The following is a 21,358-nucleotide window of genomic DNA, read 5'->3' on the forward strand; positions in this document are numbered from 1 at the left end:
GCGAGTAAACTAAAGAAACAGAACTCAAACCCATGTGATCTAGTTTCAAAGGCCACATTCTTTATTTACTTTGTAGTTAATTTTTGTAAGAATAACCAAAATATTATATGCAAAGTGCTTATCAAAGTGCCTGGCTCATTCTGAATGTTCAATAATTATAAATGGTTTTGTTGTAGTTATTATTACTAATATATCTTATAGTAAGTTACTGGATGTATTCTTTTTGAAGACATTTTTCTTTATTCATAAAAGCAAATTCAGTCTGACTTAAAGAGTATGCAATAAAGAAATATTGAAAGAAAAGATGACAAACTGTCATAACTAGATGGTCTACACAAAGTAGTGAAACAAGAATAAGAATCTCTGACTAGGGGATAAAAATACTAAATAGTATTTCATTTCAGGATACTTGGGAATCTGATTATAGATTCACTGAGCACATTTTTTAAAACCAAATATGAAGAAAGTAATATTAATGTGGGATTAAGTATGGTTGACTAAAACATATCTGGGAATATAAAATTAAGTAAAAATCACGTTAGAAGATAAATGTTGGAACATTTAAAGGGTGATCAATATTTATAGAAACAACATAGTAGCTTCTATGTTGTATGAGTATTATTACCAGATTATATTCAAAATGGTAATAAAAATTTAGCCTAATCCTAAAAACTGTTGATGTAAGTCTTTTGGTCTACATACTTTATCTTAACTTCCAGAACAGAAATGCTTACCTTATTCTCACACTAGAAACAGCTTTAGAATTTTAACTTTGCTTGTCACTACCCTCAGACTACTAAACTATTTCTGACTCTTTTCCAAATAATGCTGTAACCTTGACACTTGTCCATCTCTTGAGTGTATGTGCTTTTTTCAAATCATCTTTAACATATAAATTATAAATCTATGAATGAGAAAAGATGATAAAGGATAAATTGAAATATAATACATTCACTTTATGCTTATTAATGGCAACTTACCTGAGTTTGCCAGTATGGAAATATATATTCATTTCAGGATATTCAGGAATATGGTGTTAGTTTTCCTGTGTGTGTGTATATAACCCCTGTTTCTAAGTTCATGTGTCAAAATAGCCACATCAAGAAACAAACTAACTGAAAACAACAGTATATGATTTCTATGTTGATGTCCTCTTCTCTACATAACCAGAAGTTTAAAAACCGGACTGCTTGTCTGATACCTGGGTGCTGGTCTTGGCCTAGTTCTTAAGTCTTTGGCATGTTAAATAGAATAGAATCCACATGTGTGCATTTGGGAGTAAGCCCAAGAGTTCATAAACAAGTTTATGGATTGCTTTTCTAAACTTCTCTGTCTCTTCATGTTCTCTGGGTACTTTCTGGTTTCCTGTGGTTTCTCTTTAAGATCCCTTGGCAAGAAGGCTGAGGCTTTATTTCCTCCACCGTGCTGTGCCCTTCTGCAACTACATGCACTTCCAGGGCCATGTGAGAGGAGGACAGAGAGAAAAAGAAACATAATGGAGGTAGACCCAACCCTCTTGGAACCACAGCTTCAGTGAACAAACAAGAAAATTGACTTTCTTAAGAATTTTGGCTCCTGTGTTTCCCATTTCTGGCCACCACCACCACCATCACTATGTGATTGCTTGAGGACTGGGCAAGAGTTAAGCAAGAAAAGAAAAAATGGGTGGGGAATTGCCACATTCTCTCTGAGCATTATGAATTCTGATTCCCACTCCTAAAGCTAAAATGAGCAGGCTTGTCCTGGAGCTGTCTGTGGCCTGGTGTCCACTTCCAAGTTTCCAGTTCATTCAGGGCAGGAGAGGGTTGAGTGGGAATTAGAAAGATGAATGAGAACAATGGTAAACTTATCATCAGCCCAGCGATACTTCACATTTTAGTCTTCTCCAATGTGCCTACTTCTACTTTGAGTCCTCAAATTGCTGCTTTGTGTATTCTTCCTAGATTTTACAGTTAAGCGGGAGAAAGAGGATGCCATGTGTTTACTCTATCCTTTCTGGAACAAGAGCATTTTACTCTTATTCTTTGGGATGATATTGATGTAACTTGCAGTATATTTATGTAGGTCTAATGGTTTTTCTATTTGTTTATTCAATGGGAAGTTCATTAAAGCATTTTTCTGATGACAGTAAGAAATTGGAATTAGTACCAGTACTCCTTTACATACATTATCTAATCATAATCTCATGTGTTCTGTGTGTGTGTGTGTGTGTGTGTGTGTGTGTGTGTGTGTGTGTGTGTCAGAGAGAGAGAGAGAGAGAGAGAGAGAGGGAGAGGGAGTCTCACTCTGTTGCCCAGGCTGGAGTGCAGTGGTGCAATCTCAGCTCACTGCAACCTCCGCCTCCCAGGTTCAAGTAATTCTCATGCCTCAGCCTCCCAAGGAGCTGGAATTCCAGGTGCCTGCCACCATGCCTGGCTAATTTTTGTATTTTGAGTAGAGACAGGGTTTCACCATGTTGGCCAGGCTGGTCTCAAACTCCAGACCACAAGTGATTCACCCACCTTAGCTTCCTAAAGTGATAGGGATTACAGTCTTGAGCCACCTCACCTGGCATCATGTATTCTTTATAGTAGCCATCCTCTGAAGAAAGTTGGATTGAATATTTTGAAACACAATACTATTGCTATATGCCCAACAGAAAAGCATGGAGTGCCACTGCACTCCAGCCTAGGCAACAAGAGCGAAACTTTGTCTCAAAAAAAGAAAAAAAAAGAAAAGAAAATTAGTGATATTTCAATCACTGTATTCATATTTAGTTTGCCTTTAATATATATCTTTCTCCAAAAATTTACTTTGACTTTTGCCTTATGTATAATATTTTCATTGTTATTTTAAGCAATCACATAAAGTTTCTCAAATTATAAGCGTATTTTGAAATAAAAATTTCAAAACATATTTCAGAAATGAGGATATGTTTGTAATTTGATTATTCTTAACTGAATATACAAGCTTATTATTTATAGACTTGGATTTGGTGAATTTGAGAATTTCACTGGATGCTATGAGGTTATTCAGAAGAAACAACATATGTGTGTTTATTCACCCTTAAGTTTTGCAGTTTTCTTATGTTTAAATTCCTTAATCTTCTCTGCTTTTGCTAATAACTTGACAACAATATTTATTGTACAGCAGCATCTAGAAAACATAAATGATACTGTTTTTGCCAGTTTCTTAAAGTTCTTTCAAGAATCCTATTATTTTGAGAAATGATGCAGATCATATATTTTACTGATAAGTCATGCAGGTTTATCTAAACTTACAGGCTATTGAACACCATGAGGGAAAAGCAGTCGATTATATTAATATCAGTTCCTGACACACAAGACGCAATTCAATATTTAATCAAACAATGAGAACCACACAGCATGATATGCTAGCTAGGATTTCTCATGTTATTTTTTTGTCTTCCAGTTCTCTGATAATAAGGATAAGCCTAAAAACACTGCTAACAATATATAGTCTAACCACTCAATTTTGAAAGTATGAGTAGAACAGATTATTCATTTCTTATTTTTTGTTTTATTAGAGACATACTTTGTGTGTGTGTGTATGTGACTGAAAGTCACAGGCTTCAGCTGTGTTTCAATCAATACTTCAATATTCTGATTTCAATTTTCTGTGGATAATGAAATTTCAAACATCTATAAGAGAAATTGTTGTATAAGATAATTAGTGTAGCCAGGCATCATGGCAGGCATCTGTAATTCCAGCTACTCAGGAGGCTGAGGCAGGAGAACTGCTTGAACCCGGGAGGCGGAGGTTGCAGTGAGCTGAGATCATGTCACTGCACTTCAGTCTGGGCAACAAGAGCAAACTTTGTCTCAAAAAAAAACAAAATAGAAAATTAGTGACATTTCAATCACTGTATCCATATTTAGTTTGCCTTTAATATATGTCTTCTCTAAAAATTGACTTTTGCCATATGTATGACATTTTCACTGTTATTTTAAGCAATCATGTAAAGTTTCTGAAATTATAAACATATTTTGAAATAAAAATTTCAAAACATATTTCAGAAATAAGGATATGTTTGTAATTTGATTATTCTTAACTGAATATACTTCCTCCAATTATATGATCTGAAATTTAGGAAGGTAAAAGCTTTTTGTTAAACATAGTTTATTGAACATATTAGTTTACCTCTATGCCTTTTTGACAATTCACTAACAGGAATAAGGGTATATAGAATGTTTACTCTAACAAGAAGAAAGCAAAAGAGAAAGGGAAAAGAAACTACATCAGGTGAGAAAAGTCAATGTCTGTATTAGGTCATTTCTTTATTGCTATAAAGAAGTACCTGAGATGGGTAATTTGTAGAGAAAAGAGTTTTAATTGGCTTATGATTCTTCTGGCAGTACAAGAATGGCTCCAGCATCTGCTTCTGGTGAGGGGCTCAGGAAGCTTCTAATTATGGTAGAAGGAGAAGGGGAGCCTGTACATCACATGGTGTGAGCAGGAGCAAGGGGTGGGGAGGTTGTGGTCCTAGACTTTTAAACAATCTTGTCTCGCATGAACTAACTGAGCAAGAACTCACTTATAAACAGGGGATGCTTCTAAACCATTCATGAGGAATCCACCTCCATGATCCCGTCATCTCCCACCAGGCCCCACCTCCAACATTGAGAATCACATTTCAACATGAGATTTCAAGAAGACAAATATCCAAACCACATCAATGTCAACAAATTTCAGAAAATGAAAATCAAGTGGAGGATCAATAACTCATGTAGCAATGGAAATTAGTATGACTACTTCAGGGGGATAGGCCCCTTTCATCTCATGCTTTTCTTTTGGGCATATAGCAAGCAGTAGAATTGTTATATCAAATGGTAGGCTTATGTTCATCTATAGTAAGTACTGCCAAACAGTTCTCTAAAGTGGTAGCACCAACTTAAACTCCTCCAGTGATATTTTAGAGTTCGTATTGCTCCATATTCTCAGAAACATTTGGTATTGTGTGTTTATTTCATCTTAAGTATTCTGGTACAGGTGGTAGTATTACATTGCACTTTAAAATAAGTTATTTAAATATGTATTTGAGAAACTAGATATAGTAGATAGGAAAAGGACATTATAGAAGACAGTGAAATATGAAGACAGAAAAATAAGAATTTAGGATGACTCAAGCAGTCTGATTTTTACTTTTGGTCAAGATGGAGTAACTTCTACTATCTGAGATAAGAAAACTCATTTAAAATATGTGGAAAAAAACATATTTAAGACATGAGACGTCAGATAACCAAGAGATAGTAATTAAAAGAGGAAAGCCCTACAATTTCCCCAACTTACTATTTAGGGTAAATTTTTAGGCCCTGGCACAGGGAGAAAGGACCCTGATAAAACCTTATAAACTCCTTAATGCACTATTAATTGAGAAGACAGATCTGAGAGTTCAGGGAAATCAAGGTAGCAAGATTTCACAATGTCAGTATGACAGAGAAAAGGGCTTTCCAAAAGACAACTCCAGAGAGGTGCAGAGGTTCTCTGTGAGTGCTCACTTAAATTTTACTAATAAAAAAAATTCAACAAAGAAGATAAAACAGATCGTAAAAAGTATGTCACTTTTCTAAAAGAACATAGGAAAAGAGGAAAATAACAAAGACATGGGACAAATGCAAAGCAAATAGCAAGGTAGAATTAAACCTAAGAATATCAGTAATCACATTAAATATAAATGATCGAAATGCTCCAATTAAATGGCATAGATTGTCAAATAGTATTTTTTTACAAGATCCAGGTATGTGCTGCTTCCAAGAAACATACTTTAAATATAAAAATGAAAATACCCTAAAATGAAGAGGTATAAGAAAACTTCTGGGATTGACAGATATATTCGCTATCTTGATTGTGCAAAGTTTTCACAGTTGTGTAGATATATCACAATATCCAATCATATGCTTTATTTGAAGTTTTGTGTATGCCAATTATACTTCAGTAAAACTGTGAGAAAATAGTATGGTCCATGTAGGGAGTGGCAAGAAGTATAAAATTTCTGTAGCAGTGGAAGGTGATTTTGGAAAAATAGATGTGAGTCCATCTCTGAAAGAAATTAAATGCTAATCTTAGTTTGGACTTTATTCTAGAAACCAGGTATTGTCATATTTTTTCTGTGAAAAGCCATAGAGTATGTACTTTAGACTTTGAAGTCTGAGTCAAAAAATCTAGAGTATCATATACTTATATAATCATTTAAAAATATAAAGGCTGGGTGCAGATGCTTATGCCTGTAGTCTCAGCACTTTGGCAGACTGAGGCAAGGCAGATCACTGAAGCACAGAAGAATGGGACCAGCCTGAACAATATGGCAAAACCCCCTCTCTACAAAAAATACAAAAATTAGCTGGCATGGTGGTGCATGCCTGTAGTACCAGCTACTTGGAAGGCTGATGTGGGAGGACCACCTGAGCTTGGGAGGTGGAGGCTGCAGTAAGCTGTGATCATGCCACTGCACTCTAGCCTGGATGAAAGAGTGAGACCCTATCTTAAAAAAAAAAAAATGTAAAACCATTCTTAGCTCTCAGTCTGTGTATTAGTCCATTTTCATAGTGCTATAAAGAACTGCCTGAGACAAGGTAATTTATAAAAAATAGAGGTTTAATTCACTCACAGTTCAGTATGGCTGGGGAAGCCTTAGGAAACTTATAATTGTGGCGGAAGGCAAAAGGGAAGCAAGGCACCTTTTTCACAAGACAGGAGGAAGGAGAAGTGCCTATCGAAGTAGGAAGAGCCCCTTATAAAACTATCAGATCTTGTAAGAAGTCACTCACTATCATGAGAATAGCATCAGGGAAACCACCCCCATGATTCAATTACCTCCACCTGGTCTCTCCTTTGACACATAGGGATTATAGGAATTATAATTCAAGATGAGACTTGCTTGGGGATAAAAAGCCTAACCAAATCATTCTGTCCCTGGCCCCACCCAAATATCATATCCTTTTCACATTATGATACGAATCATGCCTTCCCAACTGTCCCCCATAGTTGTAATTCATTCCAGCATTAACCCAAAATTCCAAGTCCAAAGTCTCATCTGAGAAAAGGCAAGTCCCTTCAACCTATGCGCCTGTAAAATCAAAAGCAAGTGAATTAGTTTCTAGATACAATAGGGGTATAGGCATTGGGTAAATACACCCATTCCAAATGGGAGAAATTGACCAGAACAAAAGGGCTCCAGGCCTCCTGTAAGTCTGAAATCTAGTGTGGCAGTCAAATCTTCAAGCTGCAGAATGATCTCCTTTGACTTCTTGTCTCACTTTCAGGTCACCCTGATGCAAGAGGTGGGCTCCCACAGTCTTGGACAGCTCTACCCCTGTGGCTTTGCAGGGTACAGCTCCACTCCTGGCTGCTTTTATGGGCTGGCATTGAGTGTCTGTGGCTTTTCCAGGCCCATGGTGCAGGCTGTCAGTGGTCTACCATTCTGGGGTTTAGTGGATGGTGGCCCTCTTCTCATAGCACCACTAGGCAGTACCCAAGTGGGGACTCTGTGTTGGGGCTTAAACCCTACATTTTCCCTCTTCATTGCTCTAGTAGAGGTTCTCCATGAGGGCTCCACCCCTGCATCAGACTTCTGCCGTATAATGAAATATTATAATAAATGTTAATCCAGGCATTTCCATACATCCCCTGAAATCTAGGTAGAAGCTCCCAAACCTCAGTTCTTGTCTTCTGTGCACCTGAAGGCCCAACAGCACATGGAAGCTGCCAACGCTTGGGGATTGCAACCTCTGAAGCAATAGCCCAAGCTGTACCTTGGCCCCTTTTAGCCATGGCTGAAGCTGGAGTGACTGGGCTGCAGGGTGCCATGTCCCAAGGCTGCACAGAGCAGCTGGGCCCTGGGCCCAGCCCATGAAACCTTTTTTCCCTCCTAGGCCTCCAGACTTGTGATGGGAAGTGCTGCCATTAATATCTCTGAGATGCCCCGGAAATATTTTCTCCGTTGTCTTGGCAATTAACATTCAGCTCCTTGTTAGTTATGCAAATTCCTGCAGCCAGCTTTAATTTCTCCCCAGAAAATGGGTTTTTATTTTCTATTGTATCATCAGGTTGCAAATTTTCCAAAATTTTATTCTCTACTTCCCTTTTAAACGTAAGTTCTAATTTCAAACCATCTCTTTGTGAATGTATAAAACTGAATGCTTTTAAGAGCACCCAAGTAACATCTTGAATGCTTTGCTGCTTAGAAATTTCTTCTGCCAGGTACCCTAAATCATCTCTCATGAGTTCAAAGTTCCACAGATCTCTAGGACAGGAGCAAAATGCTACCAGTCTCTTTGCTAAAGCATAGCAAGAGTCACCTTTATTCCAGTGCACAACAAGCTCCTCATCTCCATCTGAGCCCACCTCAGCCTTGACTTAATTGTCCGTATCACTATCAGCATTTTGGTCTGAGTCATTCAACAAGCTTCTAGGAAGTTCCAAACTTTCCCATATCTTCCTGTGTTCTTCTGAGCCCTCCAGGTCTCTAGAAAGTTCCAAACTTTCCCACATCTTCCTGTCTTCTTCTGAGCCCTCCAAACTGTTCCAACCTTTGCCTGTTACCCATTTCCAAAGACGCTTCCACACTTTTGGTATCTTTATAACAGTACCCCACTCTCTTTGGTACCAATTTACTGTATTATTCAATTTTCATACTACTATAAAGAACTGCCCAAGATTGGGTAATTTATAAAGGAAAGAGGTTTAATTGACCACCAGTTTAACATGTCTGGAGAAGCCTCAGGAAATTTACAATCATGGCAGAAGGCAAAGGGGAAGCAAGGGACCTTCTTCACAAGGCAAGAGGAAGGAGAATTGCCTAGAGAAGGGGGAAGAGCCCCTTATAAAACCATCTGATCTTGTGAGAACTCACTCAGTATCACAAGGACAGCATGGGGGAAACCACCCCCATGATTCAATTATATCCACGTGGTCTCTCCCTTGACACATGGGGATTATGAGGATTATAATTCAAGATGAGATTTGGGTGGGGACACAAAGCCTAACCAAATCAGTCTGTACAAATCTGTGCAGTGGTCTGGTTTTGCAAAAAGGCTAAACTCTTACTATAGACAATAGAGAATAGCATAGCCATATCTACTATTTAGAAATGTAACTTGCAGAAACTGTGGAGTGGATATGAGCAGGGAGAAAGCAGAGACAGGCAGACCTGAGATGAATGCACTATTCCAAAAGATATAGTGATTTAAATAATAAATCTTTATTATTATGGGGGAAAACTTAAAAGTAGAATTTAAAAAGGTAATGCAGGCTGGGTGCACTGGCTCATGCCTGTAATCCCAGCACTTTGGGAGGCCAAGGCAGGCGGATCACAAAGTCAGGAGATGGAGACCATCTGGCCAACACGGTGAAACCTCAACTCTACTAAAAATGCAGAAATTAGATGGGCATGGTGGTGCATGCCTGAGAACCCAACTCGGGAGGCTGAGACATGAGAATCGCTTGAACCAGGGAGTTGAAGGCTGTGGTGAGCCGAGATCCTGCCACTGCACTCCAGCCTGGTGACAGAGCAAGACTCTGTCTCAAAAAAAAAAAAAAAAACCAAAAAGGAAAGTAACGATGGTCTATTCCCAAATAGATTTTTCTAAAGGAAAAAATAATAGAAACCACTTTGTTAGATAACCTGTAACTTTCCTACATGATTCTGTAGAATATAGACATATGTTGGAAAACATTCTTATCTTCACTCGCTTGTTTCTTGAAAGCAAGAAGTTTATACATCCTATAATATAAACAGAAAAATAAGGAAGTAGTAGAGAAGGAAAGAATATATAAGAAAGAAATTTAAATGTTCTCAAGACATGAGTACTGATATCCCATTTATAACCCAATTCTAACAAAACCTAAGACCACTAATTGAATAGATACACAGAATACTTGTGCAATTATCTCATGTTCGGTATTAGCATTCACCATTTATTTACCATCATTCCATTTTTACAGTGTTTATAAAAACTAAAGGCTGGGTATGGTGGCTCATGCCTGTAATCCCAGCACTTTGGGAGGCCGAGGCGGGTGGATCACTTGAGGTCAGGAGTTCGAGACCAGCCTGCCAACATGGTGAAACCCCATCTCTACTGAAATACAAAAATTAGGCAGACATGGTGGTGGGTGCCTATAATCCCAGCTAGTCAGGAGGCTGAGGCAGGAGAATTGCTTGATCTGGGTGCAGAAGTTGCAGTGAGCCGAGATCGCACCACTGCACTCCAGCCTGGACAACAGAGCCAGACCACTTCTCAAAAAAAAAAAAAAAAAAAAAAAAAAAAAAAAAAAAAACCCTAAAACCTAAATATGCCTGAAATACAGTAGACATTGTGCATACTGTGATATGTGATATTGAGGCCCATCTTTGGCTTGTGGCAGTTACATAAAGCTGAGATAACACTCGACACAATAGTTATAATCTAATATGAAATGATCTGAGAGTTATATGCTGTATACTATTAATGTGTGCTATATAAGAGAATGTGAGTGCCTCAATAATAATTTTCTAACAACAGAATTCTTTATTTTTAAATGAAATATTATACTAAATGTTAATATCGAAATAGAGAAATATTGAAGTAACCCAAATATATTTTATGAGTTCAAAATTTTTAGGATTTCAAAGGCAAGTTGATGTACAAAAACATTTGAAATCAGGGATAGTTGAAAGTTGCAGCTCCTATATCCAATTTATACATGTATTTTTTGCATTAGGAGTAATATCCAAGTTCACATTAATAATAATTTCAAATGGAAACTTGTTAATAACTAGGTCATCTTGCAATATTAGAATAATCATTTTTCAGACACAGTTAAATCACTTTCAAGATATTTACTGTCTGTTTTCATCCCTAACCTATAACACATTAAGCAGAAAACATATAAATCTATAGAAAGATGAATTGTGCCATTACCAGACCATGCATTAAGTAGATATGCATAATCTTCTACAGGAATTTAATTAGCAGAGTACTCACACACTATCCAGTTCAATTAAACAAGTATGTATCGAGCACCTACATTATAACAAGCACTAAGCACCGGACAAATCTGCTCTTGTGGTGCTTACAGCCATTAAACAGGTAATTACCAAGGGCTAACTAATGCGGAAAAGGCCCAGGTCCTTTGAGAAACTAAATTTGGCCTAAGAAGTCAGAATGGCCCTCTTAAAGAAGTGCGAGCTGAAAGATAAGTGAATCACAGAGTCATCGGGGTTATGAGGAATTGGCAACATACGTGGGTCATGAGGTAGAGATACAGTGAAGAGACTTTTCAACAGAGAAGAAGTCTTAAAGCAGGAGAAAGAGCATGGTAAAACCATAGAAATTAAAGGAGATCTTTGGCAATTCATTCCTTTATTTGCCAAATATACCTCATTTGAAGGTCTAATAATGCCTAGCACTGTTCTAGACCCTGGAAATGCATTTTAGAAAACAAAACAAAGAAAAATATCTCCCTTATTGGAGCATACATTTTACTGTGGAATGATTTAAAAATTAAATGCATCATGTATCAGATGTGAAGTTCTTTGGAGTGGGGAGCATAATATGAAATATTGCAGCAGGGTGTAGCAGGAAGCAGGGAAGGCTTCATTAATTTGGTGACATTTGAACAAAGACCTGATATAAAGGAAGGGTTAAAGCATGCAGATAGCTGAGTAAGAGCAAGTGTTAAAAAAAGCCCTGTTGTGGGAACAAGCTTGGGTGTCCAAGATTCTGGAAAAGGCCAGTGTGGCTAGAGCGAAGTATCTGAAGGAACAAAAGGTAGGAAATGAAAAGCAGAGTCACTGGGGGTGGGGAGCAAAACCATGCGGTGCTTGGGAGGCAGTTATCAAGGCAACAGCTTCTACTCTCCGAGGAAGAGAAAGCCAATGGAAGGCTCTAAGTCCAGTCATAATACAGTCTTATACATGTTTTAAGGAGATCATCAGCTACTGGGTTGACCATAAATTGGAGAAGGGCAAAGCCTTAACGGAGAAGGTGCAAGAAGGGAGTATCTTCATCTGATGTGGTTGGAGAGGTAGGCAGGGCCAAATCATGGGCAACATTGTAATCTAAGTTAAATATTTTAAACTTTAACTTTAATATGGTGGGAAATTATAAAAATTTTTTAAATAGAAGAATGTAATGAATAGATTTCTGTGTTTAAAATTGTGCTATCCAGTATGGCATTCACTAGCCATGTGAGGTTATTGGGCACTTGAAATGCAGTTAGTTTAAATTGAGATCTGCTAAAGTACATACAGGATTTCAAATACTTCGAGAAAAAAAAAATTAAAATCCAAGGAATGTAAAATATTTCAATGGTTGATTTAATGTTGAAATGATAATATTTTGGATATATTGGGTTAAATAAAATATATTATTAAAATATAATTTCACCTGTTTCTTTTTAGTATTTTAATGTGGCTACTACAAAATTTAAAATTATTTATATGTGTCTCACTTTTTATTGCTGTTAGACACAGTGTATTTAGAAGATCACTCTGAAGAATGGATTAAAGTGGGCAAGAATAGTTGCTGAGAGGCTAGTTATGAGACTGTTCTCAAGAACAGTTTGAATATCACTAGCCTATTCTAAATATCTTAGGAGGTGTTCTAAGCATTCTGAAAAGATTCTAAGAAGTGGAAAATTAACAGAAAACGTGTCAGATAAGAAATTATTTAAATTCTTGTTTTAGCTACCAAAGAAAATAAGTAAAAGGTAACAATGTCTTGCTGCACAGAATTAAGTTATAAGCACGCTACTTTATATTCTGAACAATGTTTTTGGCTGAAATTTGCATGGCTGATTAAAAGAAGAAAACAATATGCTTATAATTCTTCTTTATGTGTCTTATAGGTTCTATATATGTACATGTAATAAATATCTTTTATATTGTGGTTCTATGGCATACGTATTCCTAATTAATTTTAAACGGTCTTATTCTACAGAATAACATAAAAAACCTTTTAAGTAATATTTAAAATGTTTTAAATATTACTTTATCTTAAAGTAATATTTTAAATACCACTGCAATATTTAGAATGTAAGCTCCCCATTTAGATTTATATATTCTCTATAAATTGACTAGTATGTTAGAATTTTAAATATTGTTATAGATTAAAGGTATTACTTCAATTTCAGGTCCAACTTTTTAATTTTTGACTGATTTTTTTTTTTTTGCTTTTTTGGGTTTGTTTGTTTGTTTGTTTGTTTTGAGACGGAGTCTCGCTCTGTCGCCCAGGCTGGAGTGCAGTGGCGCGATCTCCGCTCACTGCAAGCTCCGCATCCCGGGTTCACGCCATTCTCCTGCCTCAGTCTCCCGAGTAGCTGGGACTACAGGCGCCCGCCACCACGCCCAGCTGATCTTTTGTATTTTTAGTAGAGAGGGGGTTTCACCGTGTTAGCCAGAATGGTCTCAATCTCCTGACCCTGTGATCAGCCCGCCTCGGCCTCCCAAAGTACTGGGATTACAGGCGTGAGCCACCACCTGGCAATTTTGGGATAATTATTAACAGACCTATCCTGTCGAACATATTCAGTTATTTTAAACTGCATATTTTAGTAGAAAACAATTATTTTATTGGCAAACTGTATAAGGTAGATTTATTGACTATTTTGTGATACATTGTCATAACTGCTGTCATAAGATCACATTTAGTAATTATTTTTAAACAATACTTCAATTATGAAAATGTTAGCAATGTTTCTCATATATTATTTATGTATTCTGAATTTTCAAAATTTTAGAACAATATTTTAATGATAACCTTTTTTGAGTGATTATATACTATTTTTTTATTAATAAGTTATTGAAGAGACTATTGTATATTTGTGCACCACCACTCCTCATTGATGTTGATATTGAATAACCAACCTCTTGATAGTAATTTTACTGTGTGGAATTGATAATTTTGCTTCTTTTGAATTATTAGATCATTTATAAAAATATTATTATAAAGACAAACATAAACTATCAAAAAATAGAGTTACAGCATATACAAAAGAAAATTTAGCCACTAAGAAAGGTGTCAAAGACATACTTTCACCAAATTAGAATTTTCTTCTTGACGACTCAGAAGAACTGAAGGGAAAATAGAATGTAAATACATTTTGAACAGAGTGGTTTAATGTTATTTAATGCCGTCTCTGAGAACGACACAAAATCATTTTCCTTACTGCCAGTCATGGGCATCCCCATTCTTAGGTAAGCACTGATATTTTGTGTGCATGTGCCCGTGTGAGTGTGTGTGTGTGTATGTGTGTATGCTTGAGGTATGATTTTTAAAATTAGCAGCCTCAGCTAAAATATGATTGCGTTGTGGTTTTATTAACTCTCAATAACTAATTTCATTTGTTAATCTTAATATATATGTCTTCTCTATGTATGTGTAACACTGTACTCTGAGATCCAATGTGTATATAAATTAAAGTATGTTGTACATGTACAAATAAAAGAATCCTAGCAATAATAACTAAAAAAGTGTTTTTTTCTCTTTTTACAGCTTGCAGACCAGGATTCTATAAAGCTTTTGCTGGGAACACAAAATGTTCTAAATGTCCTCCACACAGTTTAACATACATGGAAGCAACTTCTGTCTGTCAGTGTGAAAAGGGTTATTTCCGAGCTGAAAAAGACCCACCTTCTATGGCATGTACCAGTAAGTCTATACGTTTTGGATTTGGAAATTCTGTTTCCAACCCTTTTGGTCTTTTCATTCTAAATTTAAAAAATAAGTAAATGTACAAAATCTTGCATTATCAATGCCATTTGTCTGTGATAACAGTCAAGGAAAAAGCTTCTCTCTCTTCTCAGCATAGTTGCTTTTCAACTCTTTGTAAAGAATGGGTTTACTCCTCAAAATTCATTTTGATTCATGATGTACAAATGCCAGCACTGGTTTGAGGCCCTACAAGTTTTCCTTATCCATAATCTATCCTTAGGAAATTATAGCAGTTGAAGGCTGCATGAGAAGTTATGAACAAAACTTCTGTTCTTTGCTTCAACCCTTGACCATTTTAAAGCATATCAATTTAGGACCATATAGTTAACGCGTGAGGGAGATTCCAGAGGAAACTTTAAAAGTCATTGTGTTATTGTTATGTAGAAAAGTTCAAGTTCCCTTGACATCTTTAAAGGCAGGTATTTTTGAGTTTTTCCACATTTCACCTCTTACTTTCTCTCCAATATTTTTGGTTAGAAGCAGTGGAATGTTAAATCTAAATGTGAAGGTCATTTTAATGCATACACCAAGAATTTTAAATGAATTGTATTCTTCTATTATTAAAATATTGTAAAATATCAGTACATTTAAAAAATAAAAGTGAATATATTAATACATTGCTAAGTTATGCAAAAGTAAAATAATCACCCCTTAGATTTTTTTTAAAGTTTTGTTTAATATGTTAACATAAAAACAAAAAACACAATATATAAATTTAGAAAAAGGTAGAGGAGACTTTTTTTTTTTTTTCGAGACAGAGTTTTGCTCTTGTAGTCCAGGCTGGAGTGCAGTGACATGATCCCGGCTCACTGCAGCCTCCACCTCCCGGATTCAAGCGATTCTCCTGCCTCAGCTTCCTGAGTAGCTGGGACTACAGGCATACACCCCCACGCCCGGCTAATTTTCATATTTTTAGTAGAGACGGGGTTTCACCATGTTAGCCAGGCTGGTCTCGAACTCCTGACCTCAGGTGATCCACCTGCCTTGGCCTCCCAAAGTGCTGGGATTACAAGCATGAGCCACCGCCCCTGGCCGAAACTATTTTTTATGAAGAGTTACAGCTTGCAAGGTGGCCATCCTGCAGGCTGGGAAATATAGCCTCTGACCAAGACATGCACTTTGAGGGTGGTAAGAATGACAGGGATTTATGCTGAGTGAGGTGGTCAAAGACACATATTAAATACGCTATAGGAGTCATGAAATTTATGAAAGCAGAAACATGCACATGCGCAATTGAGCTTCATGCCTCAGCATGGGACCCATGTACAAAAAATGGCCATGTTAGCACAAAACTCCACAAGGGTGGAGTTTTCAGCCCTCTGATGTCAAAAGGTGAAGCAGAGGACATGGAAACCCTCACTGAGCATACTCTGGACTGGCCAGAACTACTCCGTGGTTGATGGTCTCTTATCAGGAAGGAAGCTGGTTATTTGTTATGTCTAAACCACAGAAAGGTAGGGGCAGCATCAGATAGTTGATATCAGCGGTGGAGTGGGTCTTTAAAAAGGGCTGGCTTCTCTTTAACCCTTAAGGAAGGAAGCTTAATGGTAGTGAAGGAGGGAGGTGTGTCCAGCCTCTCATCTCATCATCATAGTCGGGATCTCAGTTTTAAGGTTTCTCTGGGGTAAGCTTGGCCATGAGGGGGTCTGTTCAGTAGGTTGTGGAATTCGGATTTTATTTAATTTTTATTTTTATAACAATAGTTTTTGGGGAACAGGTGGTGTTTGGTTGCATGGGGGAAGTTCTTTAGTGGTGATTTCTGAGATTTTGGTGCACCCATCACTCGAGCAGTGTACGCTGTACTCAATGTGTAGTCTTTTATCACTCACTACCCTCCCATCCTTCTCCACTGAGTTCCCAAATTCCATTATATCATTCTTATGTTGTTGCTCCTCATACCTTAGCCACCAGTTATGTGAGAACATATGATGTTTGGTTTGCCATTCCTGAATTACTTCACTTAGAATAATGGTCTCCAACTCCAGGTTGCTGCAAATACCATTATTTTGTTCCTTTTTATTGCTGAGTAGCATTCTATGGTGTGTGTGTGTGTGTGTGTGTGTGTGTGTGTGTGTGTGTGTATGTATATATATATAATGTAAATGTCATATAAATGTTATATATATATATGTCACATTTTCTTTATCCACTTATTAGCTGATGGGCATTTGGACTGGTTCAATATTTTTTTGCAATTGCAAGTTGTGCTCCTATAAACATGCATGCACAAGTGTCAAATAATGACATCTTTTCCTCTGGGTAGATAGATAGCTAGTAGGGGGGATTGCTGGATCAAATGATAGTTCTCCTTTTAGTTCTTTAAGGAATCTCCATACCGTTATCCGTGGTAGTTGTACTGGTTTACGTTCCCACCAGCAGTGTAAGTGTTTGCTTTTCACCACATCCACATCAACATTTATGATTGTTTGATTTCTTAATTATGGCCATTCTTGCAGGAGTAAGGTGGTATCGCATTGTGGTTTTGATTTGCATTTCCTTGATAATTAGTGATGTTGAGCATTTTTTCATATGTCTGTTGGCAGTTTGTGTATCTTCTTTTGAGAATTGTCTATCCATGTCCTTTGCCAACTTTTTGATGGGATTATTTGGTTTTTTTTCTTGCTGATTTGTTTGAGTTCCTCGCAGATTGAGTTCCTTTGTTGGATGCATAGTTTGCAAATATTTCCTCCTGCTCTGTGGGTTGTCCATTAACTCTGCTGATTATTTCTTTTGCTGTGTGAAAGCTTTTTAGTTTAATTAGGTCTTATCTATTTGTCTTTGGTTTTCATTGCATTTGCTTTTGGGTTCTTGGTCATAAACTCTTTGCATAAGCCAATGTTGAGAAGAATTTTTCTGATGTTATCTTCTAGAATTTTTATGGTTTCAGAACTTAGATTTAAGTCTTTGATCTATATTGATTTGATTTTTGTGTAAGGTGAGAGATGAGGATCCTGTCTCATTCTTCTACATGTGGCTTGCCAATTGTCCCAGCACCATTTGTTGAATAAGGTGTCCTTTCTCCACTTTATGTTTTTGTTTGCTTTTATTTTTATTTATCAGTTACATAAGTCAGATATTAAGGTGAACATTTGCCCTTCCTGGTGATGAATTGGTACCAAAATTTTGCTTATTTTATTTACTTCCATGGAAGCAAAACTAGACTTATGTAATGTCACATATTTCTTAGAGGCATTTCTTACAGATGTCCCAATTTTTTAAACTTAACTACTGCAGTTCATAGATTTGTCTGTATTACTATAGACTTCCTTATAAAATATTTTTATGGAACACATTTAATAAAAATGTAATACATTCATTGTTGCTATTCATTAGTAGATGTAATTTTGGCTTTCTGATTGTAAATGCTAAGTGACTGCTTTCTTCAGAAAATTACAGCCTAGAAAATTGCTACTTAGGTATTTTTTTTCCTGTGAACATATTTTAAATTTATAAATAGCAAAATAAAACTTCTGAATATAATTTCTCACTTATGGAAAAAAGTTTTTAGCAGACAAATCTTCCTATTACTATACATGCAATCTTTCTTGTGTGGTTACTGAATAGTATTATATATAGTATGGACAACATACTACAATTTAGGTAGTTTGTGATATTTCAAATAGTTACAGACCTGTCAGGCATGTATCCCTCAAAACCTATGTAGGAAACTGAATGGAGCTTTCTAAGTGTTAGAGGAAAATATCTTTTTATTTTCTTAGGAGGCTATAAATAGAAAATTGGTAAATTGAGGAAATAAGTTCCCATCAATGTAACCCTTTAGTAAAGTAGTATAGTCAATAATTGAGAAGGCTTAGAGTTATTCAGCATGACAAACTAGTCAAAGAAAAATAAATATGGGCTACAACAAGGTCTATGAATGTGATAAGCTTGTCAGTCATTTTTGAATCAGATATGTGTATTTTTCCACATCATTTTATGTCACTTGAATTTTCTATCATTTCTAATTTCCTTTTTAATGCTTAATATTATAAATTATATTTCAGAAATGCTAGCCTACCTTGTTTATACAAAGTAGAAGCAAAGAAAGGTTTAATTCTGTCATGGCTGGGCAGAATTTTAGACAGGGAAGAGCATGCCATTGTTGCTATAGGGCAGGAAAAATAATTTTCCTTCTATGCTTCATAGTTCTTAGTTGAGACAGACTCCAGTAACAAAAGAGATTAGAAAGAGAAAAGCAAACAGTAATTTACTAACATGTACCTCTTATATACATTGGACATACCTAGGGAATGAGTAAATCTCAAAGAGGTAGCTTTGAGTTTAGGTTTAAATACCATCTTCAGCTGCAGCAAAGAAAGAAGAGTTTTGGGTGGCGGAGCAGTAATGGGGAGGTAAAATCACAGTAAACCAGGATAGGATTTGTTATGTTGATTTAAGTAAGTGCCTTCTTCATGGATAAGAGTTTCTAGTGACTTAGTGATCCTTCTCTTCCTGAGAAGACAGAGAGATACACTTGCAAATGGAGATTTCCTTTGTAGATATAAATTTTCCATAGAAAAGGGTGATTTCTACTTTGTTTTCAGAGCTGCTACTGTGTCTGCAGTTTCTCAAATAAAATGACTCAAAATAATACTTATGCCAAAGAGGCATATTTTTGAGTGGCGTATTCTGGTCTCCTATAGCCATATTTTAGGGTGACATATTCTGCTCTCCTCCAGTCATATTTTGGAGGGCATAATTTGATTTCCTATATCGTTATCAGTGATCCAAAGAGAGAACCCCCAAAGAAAAGTGAAATATAGAGCTTTAGTCCAGTTTTCCTAGTCCAGACCCAGGAAGCTTTCTTTCTCAAGGCTTCTCTCTTCTACTTCTTTAAGAGCTTACTTACTTTGTTTGGCAAAGACTCAGCTTCATGCTGAGTTCACTGTCTTTTAAAGCCAGATTTTCTCAGAGCGAATCTTGGTGATATAGGAGCAAACGGAAAGCTACTCTTTCACCCTCTCTGAATGTTTACTGATATGAACTGACAATAGCCAGATTAAGAGTAGAAAAATGCGTAGAAATGTATTAATGTGCATAAGCATGGTGGGGGGGCATATAAAACATGAGACTTGTAGAAGGTCCAGATGGTGAGGTTTATATACCCTCTTTGTAGGGGAAAGGAAATGAGGCATGTAGACAATTGGAGGGATAGTAAGTGATTTTTAGGAGAAATGAGTGCACCCAAGGAACAATGGCCTGGGAGAAAGTTCCTCTGAGGTCTGAGGGAGGTGGTGAAGAAGATGAAGGGTGGAACTTTAGTATGAAGAAAAATAGTATTATTATGCAGATAAAGTATCTCAGGTAATCCCTAGGAGCTGCCCTCAGAAGAATAGATGAAATGTCTTTCTGGGCTTGGTGATGACTTATAGTCGTTTCTTTTTTCCAGTGGTTAATTTTTGCTGGTTGTTTGACAAGACTCCTAGGGAAGGGCTTTTAAGACAATGCATTTCTTCTGGATGAAGTTCCCTTAAACAAATAAAGAAACTTCAGAGAAATCCCCTATTTGTGCTGTGGGAATGAAAGGGGATCAGAGAGACAGGTTGACAGGAAAGGTCAGAGAGAGATTTTGGTTTTGAGGTTTATTTCTGAGGCCTTGCAGTTTCCTCTAATTCAAAGAACTCCACATGCCAAAGGACCATATTTTAGGGTGTGATTTTCTGAACCCCAAAAGCATTTATTAGATATGTAAGGTTGGGTAAATTATTTAACTTCTCTTGACTCCAGTTGTACCATCTGTATTGATAACAATACATACCTCATACTGCTGTCACAATGATTTAAATGAGTTAATATTTGAAAAGTGCTAAAAACAGTACCTTGTACATAATGGGTGCTATATAAATGCTTGTTGAATTAAAAAGAAAGCTGGTCTCTTACAATTCATTTTGAAAGAGTGTCTGGTAAGTTAAAATTCAAACTATTAGAAATTTTATGTTGATGCCATTTTGTCAGGTTCACAGCTTCCATCATTTGTATTCCTGCAAACTAAAAACAATAATGATAATAATATACTGAATGCCTAAGACCTTTTCACAAAATATATTAAGTCCTGCACCTCTAAGCCTATCATCTGATATTGTTAGCAGTGGCAAATCTAACAGGCCTGCAGCGACTTGATTCCTACCTCCTCATAGGAAAGAATTTGGCTGAGGGGCATAAGTCAGTATGAGACCAAGGCAAGTTTTAGAACAGGAGTGAAAGTTTATTAAAATGTTTTTGGAACAGGAACAAAAGAAAGTACACTTGGAAGAGGGCCAAGCAGGCACCTTGACAGTTCCAGCTGCCTCATTTGGCCCTTTACTTGAGGTTATATACATTGGCATGGTTCCAGGGTTTCTGTTTCTTCTCTCCTGATTCTTCCCTTGGGCTGGCTGTCTTCATGCACAGTGGCCTGCTGGCACTCGGGAGGGGCCACATGCACAGTGTGTTTACTGAAGTTGTGCACATGTTCACTGGAGTCATTTTTTCTTACTGAGTGTTTCTAGGGGAAGGTCATATACCGGTCAAACTCTGCAATTTTGCCTCTTATGTACCTGCTTGAGCCCACTCGTCCAATTCCTGAGATCTTATTGGTAAGCAGCTGATCACCAGCTTCAGGTGTTTTCTATCTATTGGGAGGCCACTGTTCCCTGGCACCAGCTGCCACCAATTATTGTTTTAGAGAG

At 36.8% G+C, this 21,358-nt stretch overlaps 1 protein-coding gene across 3 annotated transcripts in view; it reads left to right on the top strand.

Annotated features, from left to right (window-relative positions):
- Window positions 1-21,358, top strand: part of EPHA6 (EPH receptor A6) — a 925,594-nt gene that overhangs the window by 405,630 nt on the left and 498,606 nt on the right. For all 3 annotated transcript variants that reach the window (XM_055383472.2, XM_055383471.2, XM_019024873.4), the window contains exon 4: window positions 14,472-14,627. In XM_055383472.2, the coding sequence (XP_055239447.2) occupies window positions 14,472-14,627 (156 nt within the window). The remainder of the gene's footprint in view (window positions 1-14,471; window positions 14,628-21,358) is intronic.

Source organism: Gorilla gorilla, chromosome 2, assembly GCF_029281585.2.
Source record: "Gorilla gorilla gorilla isolate KB3781 chromosome 2, NHGRI_mGorGor1-v2.1_pri, whole genome shotgun sequence".
In the NCBI taxonomy this organism is placed as follows: Eukaryota; Metazoa; Chordata; class Mammalia; order Primates; family Hominidae; genus Gorilla; species Gorilla gorilla.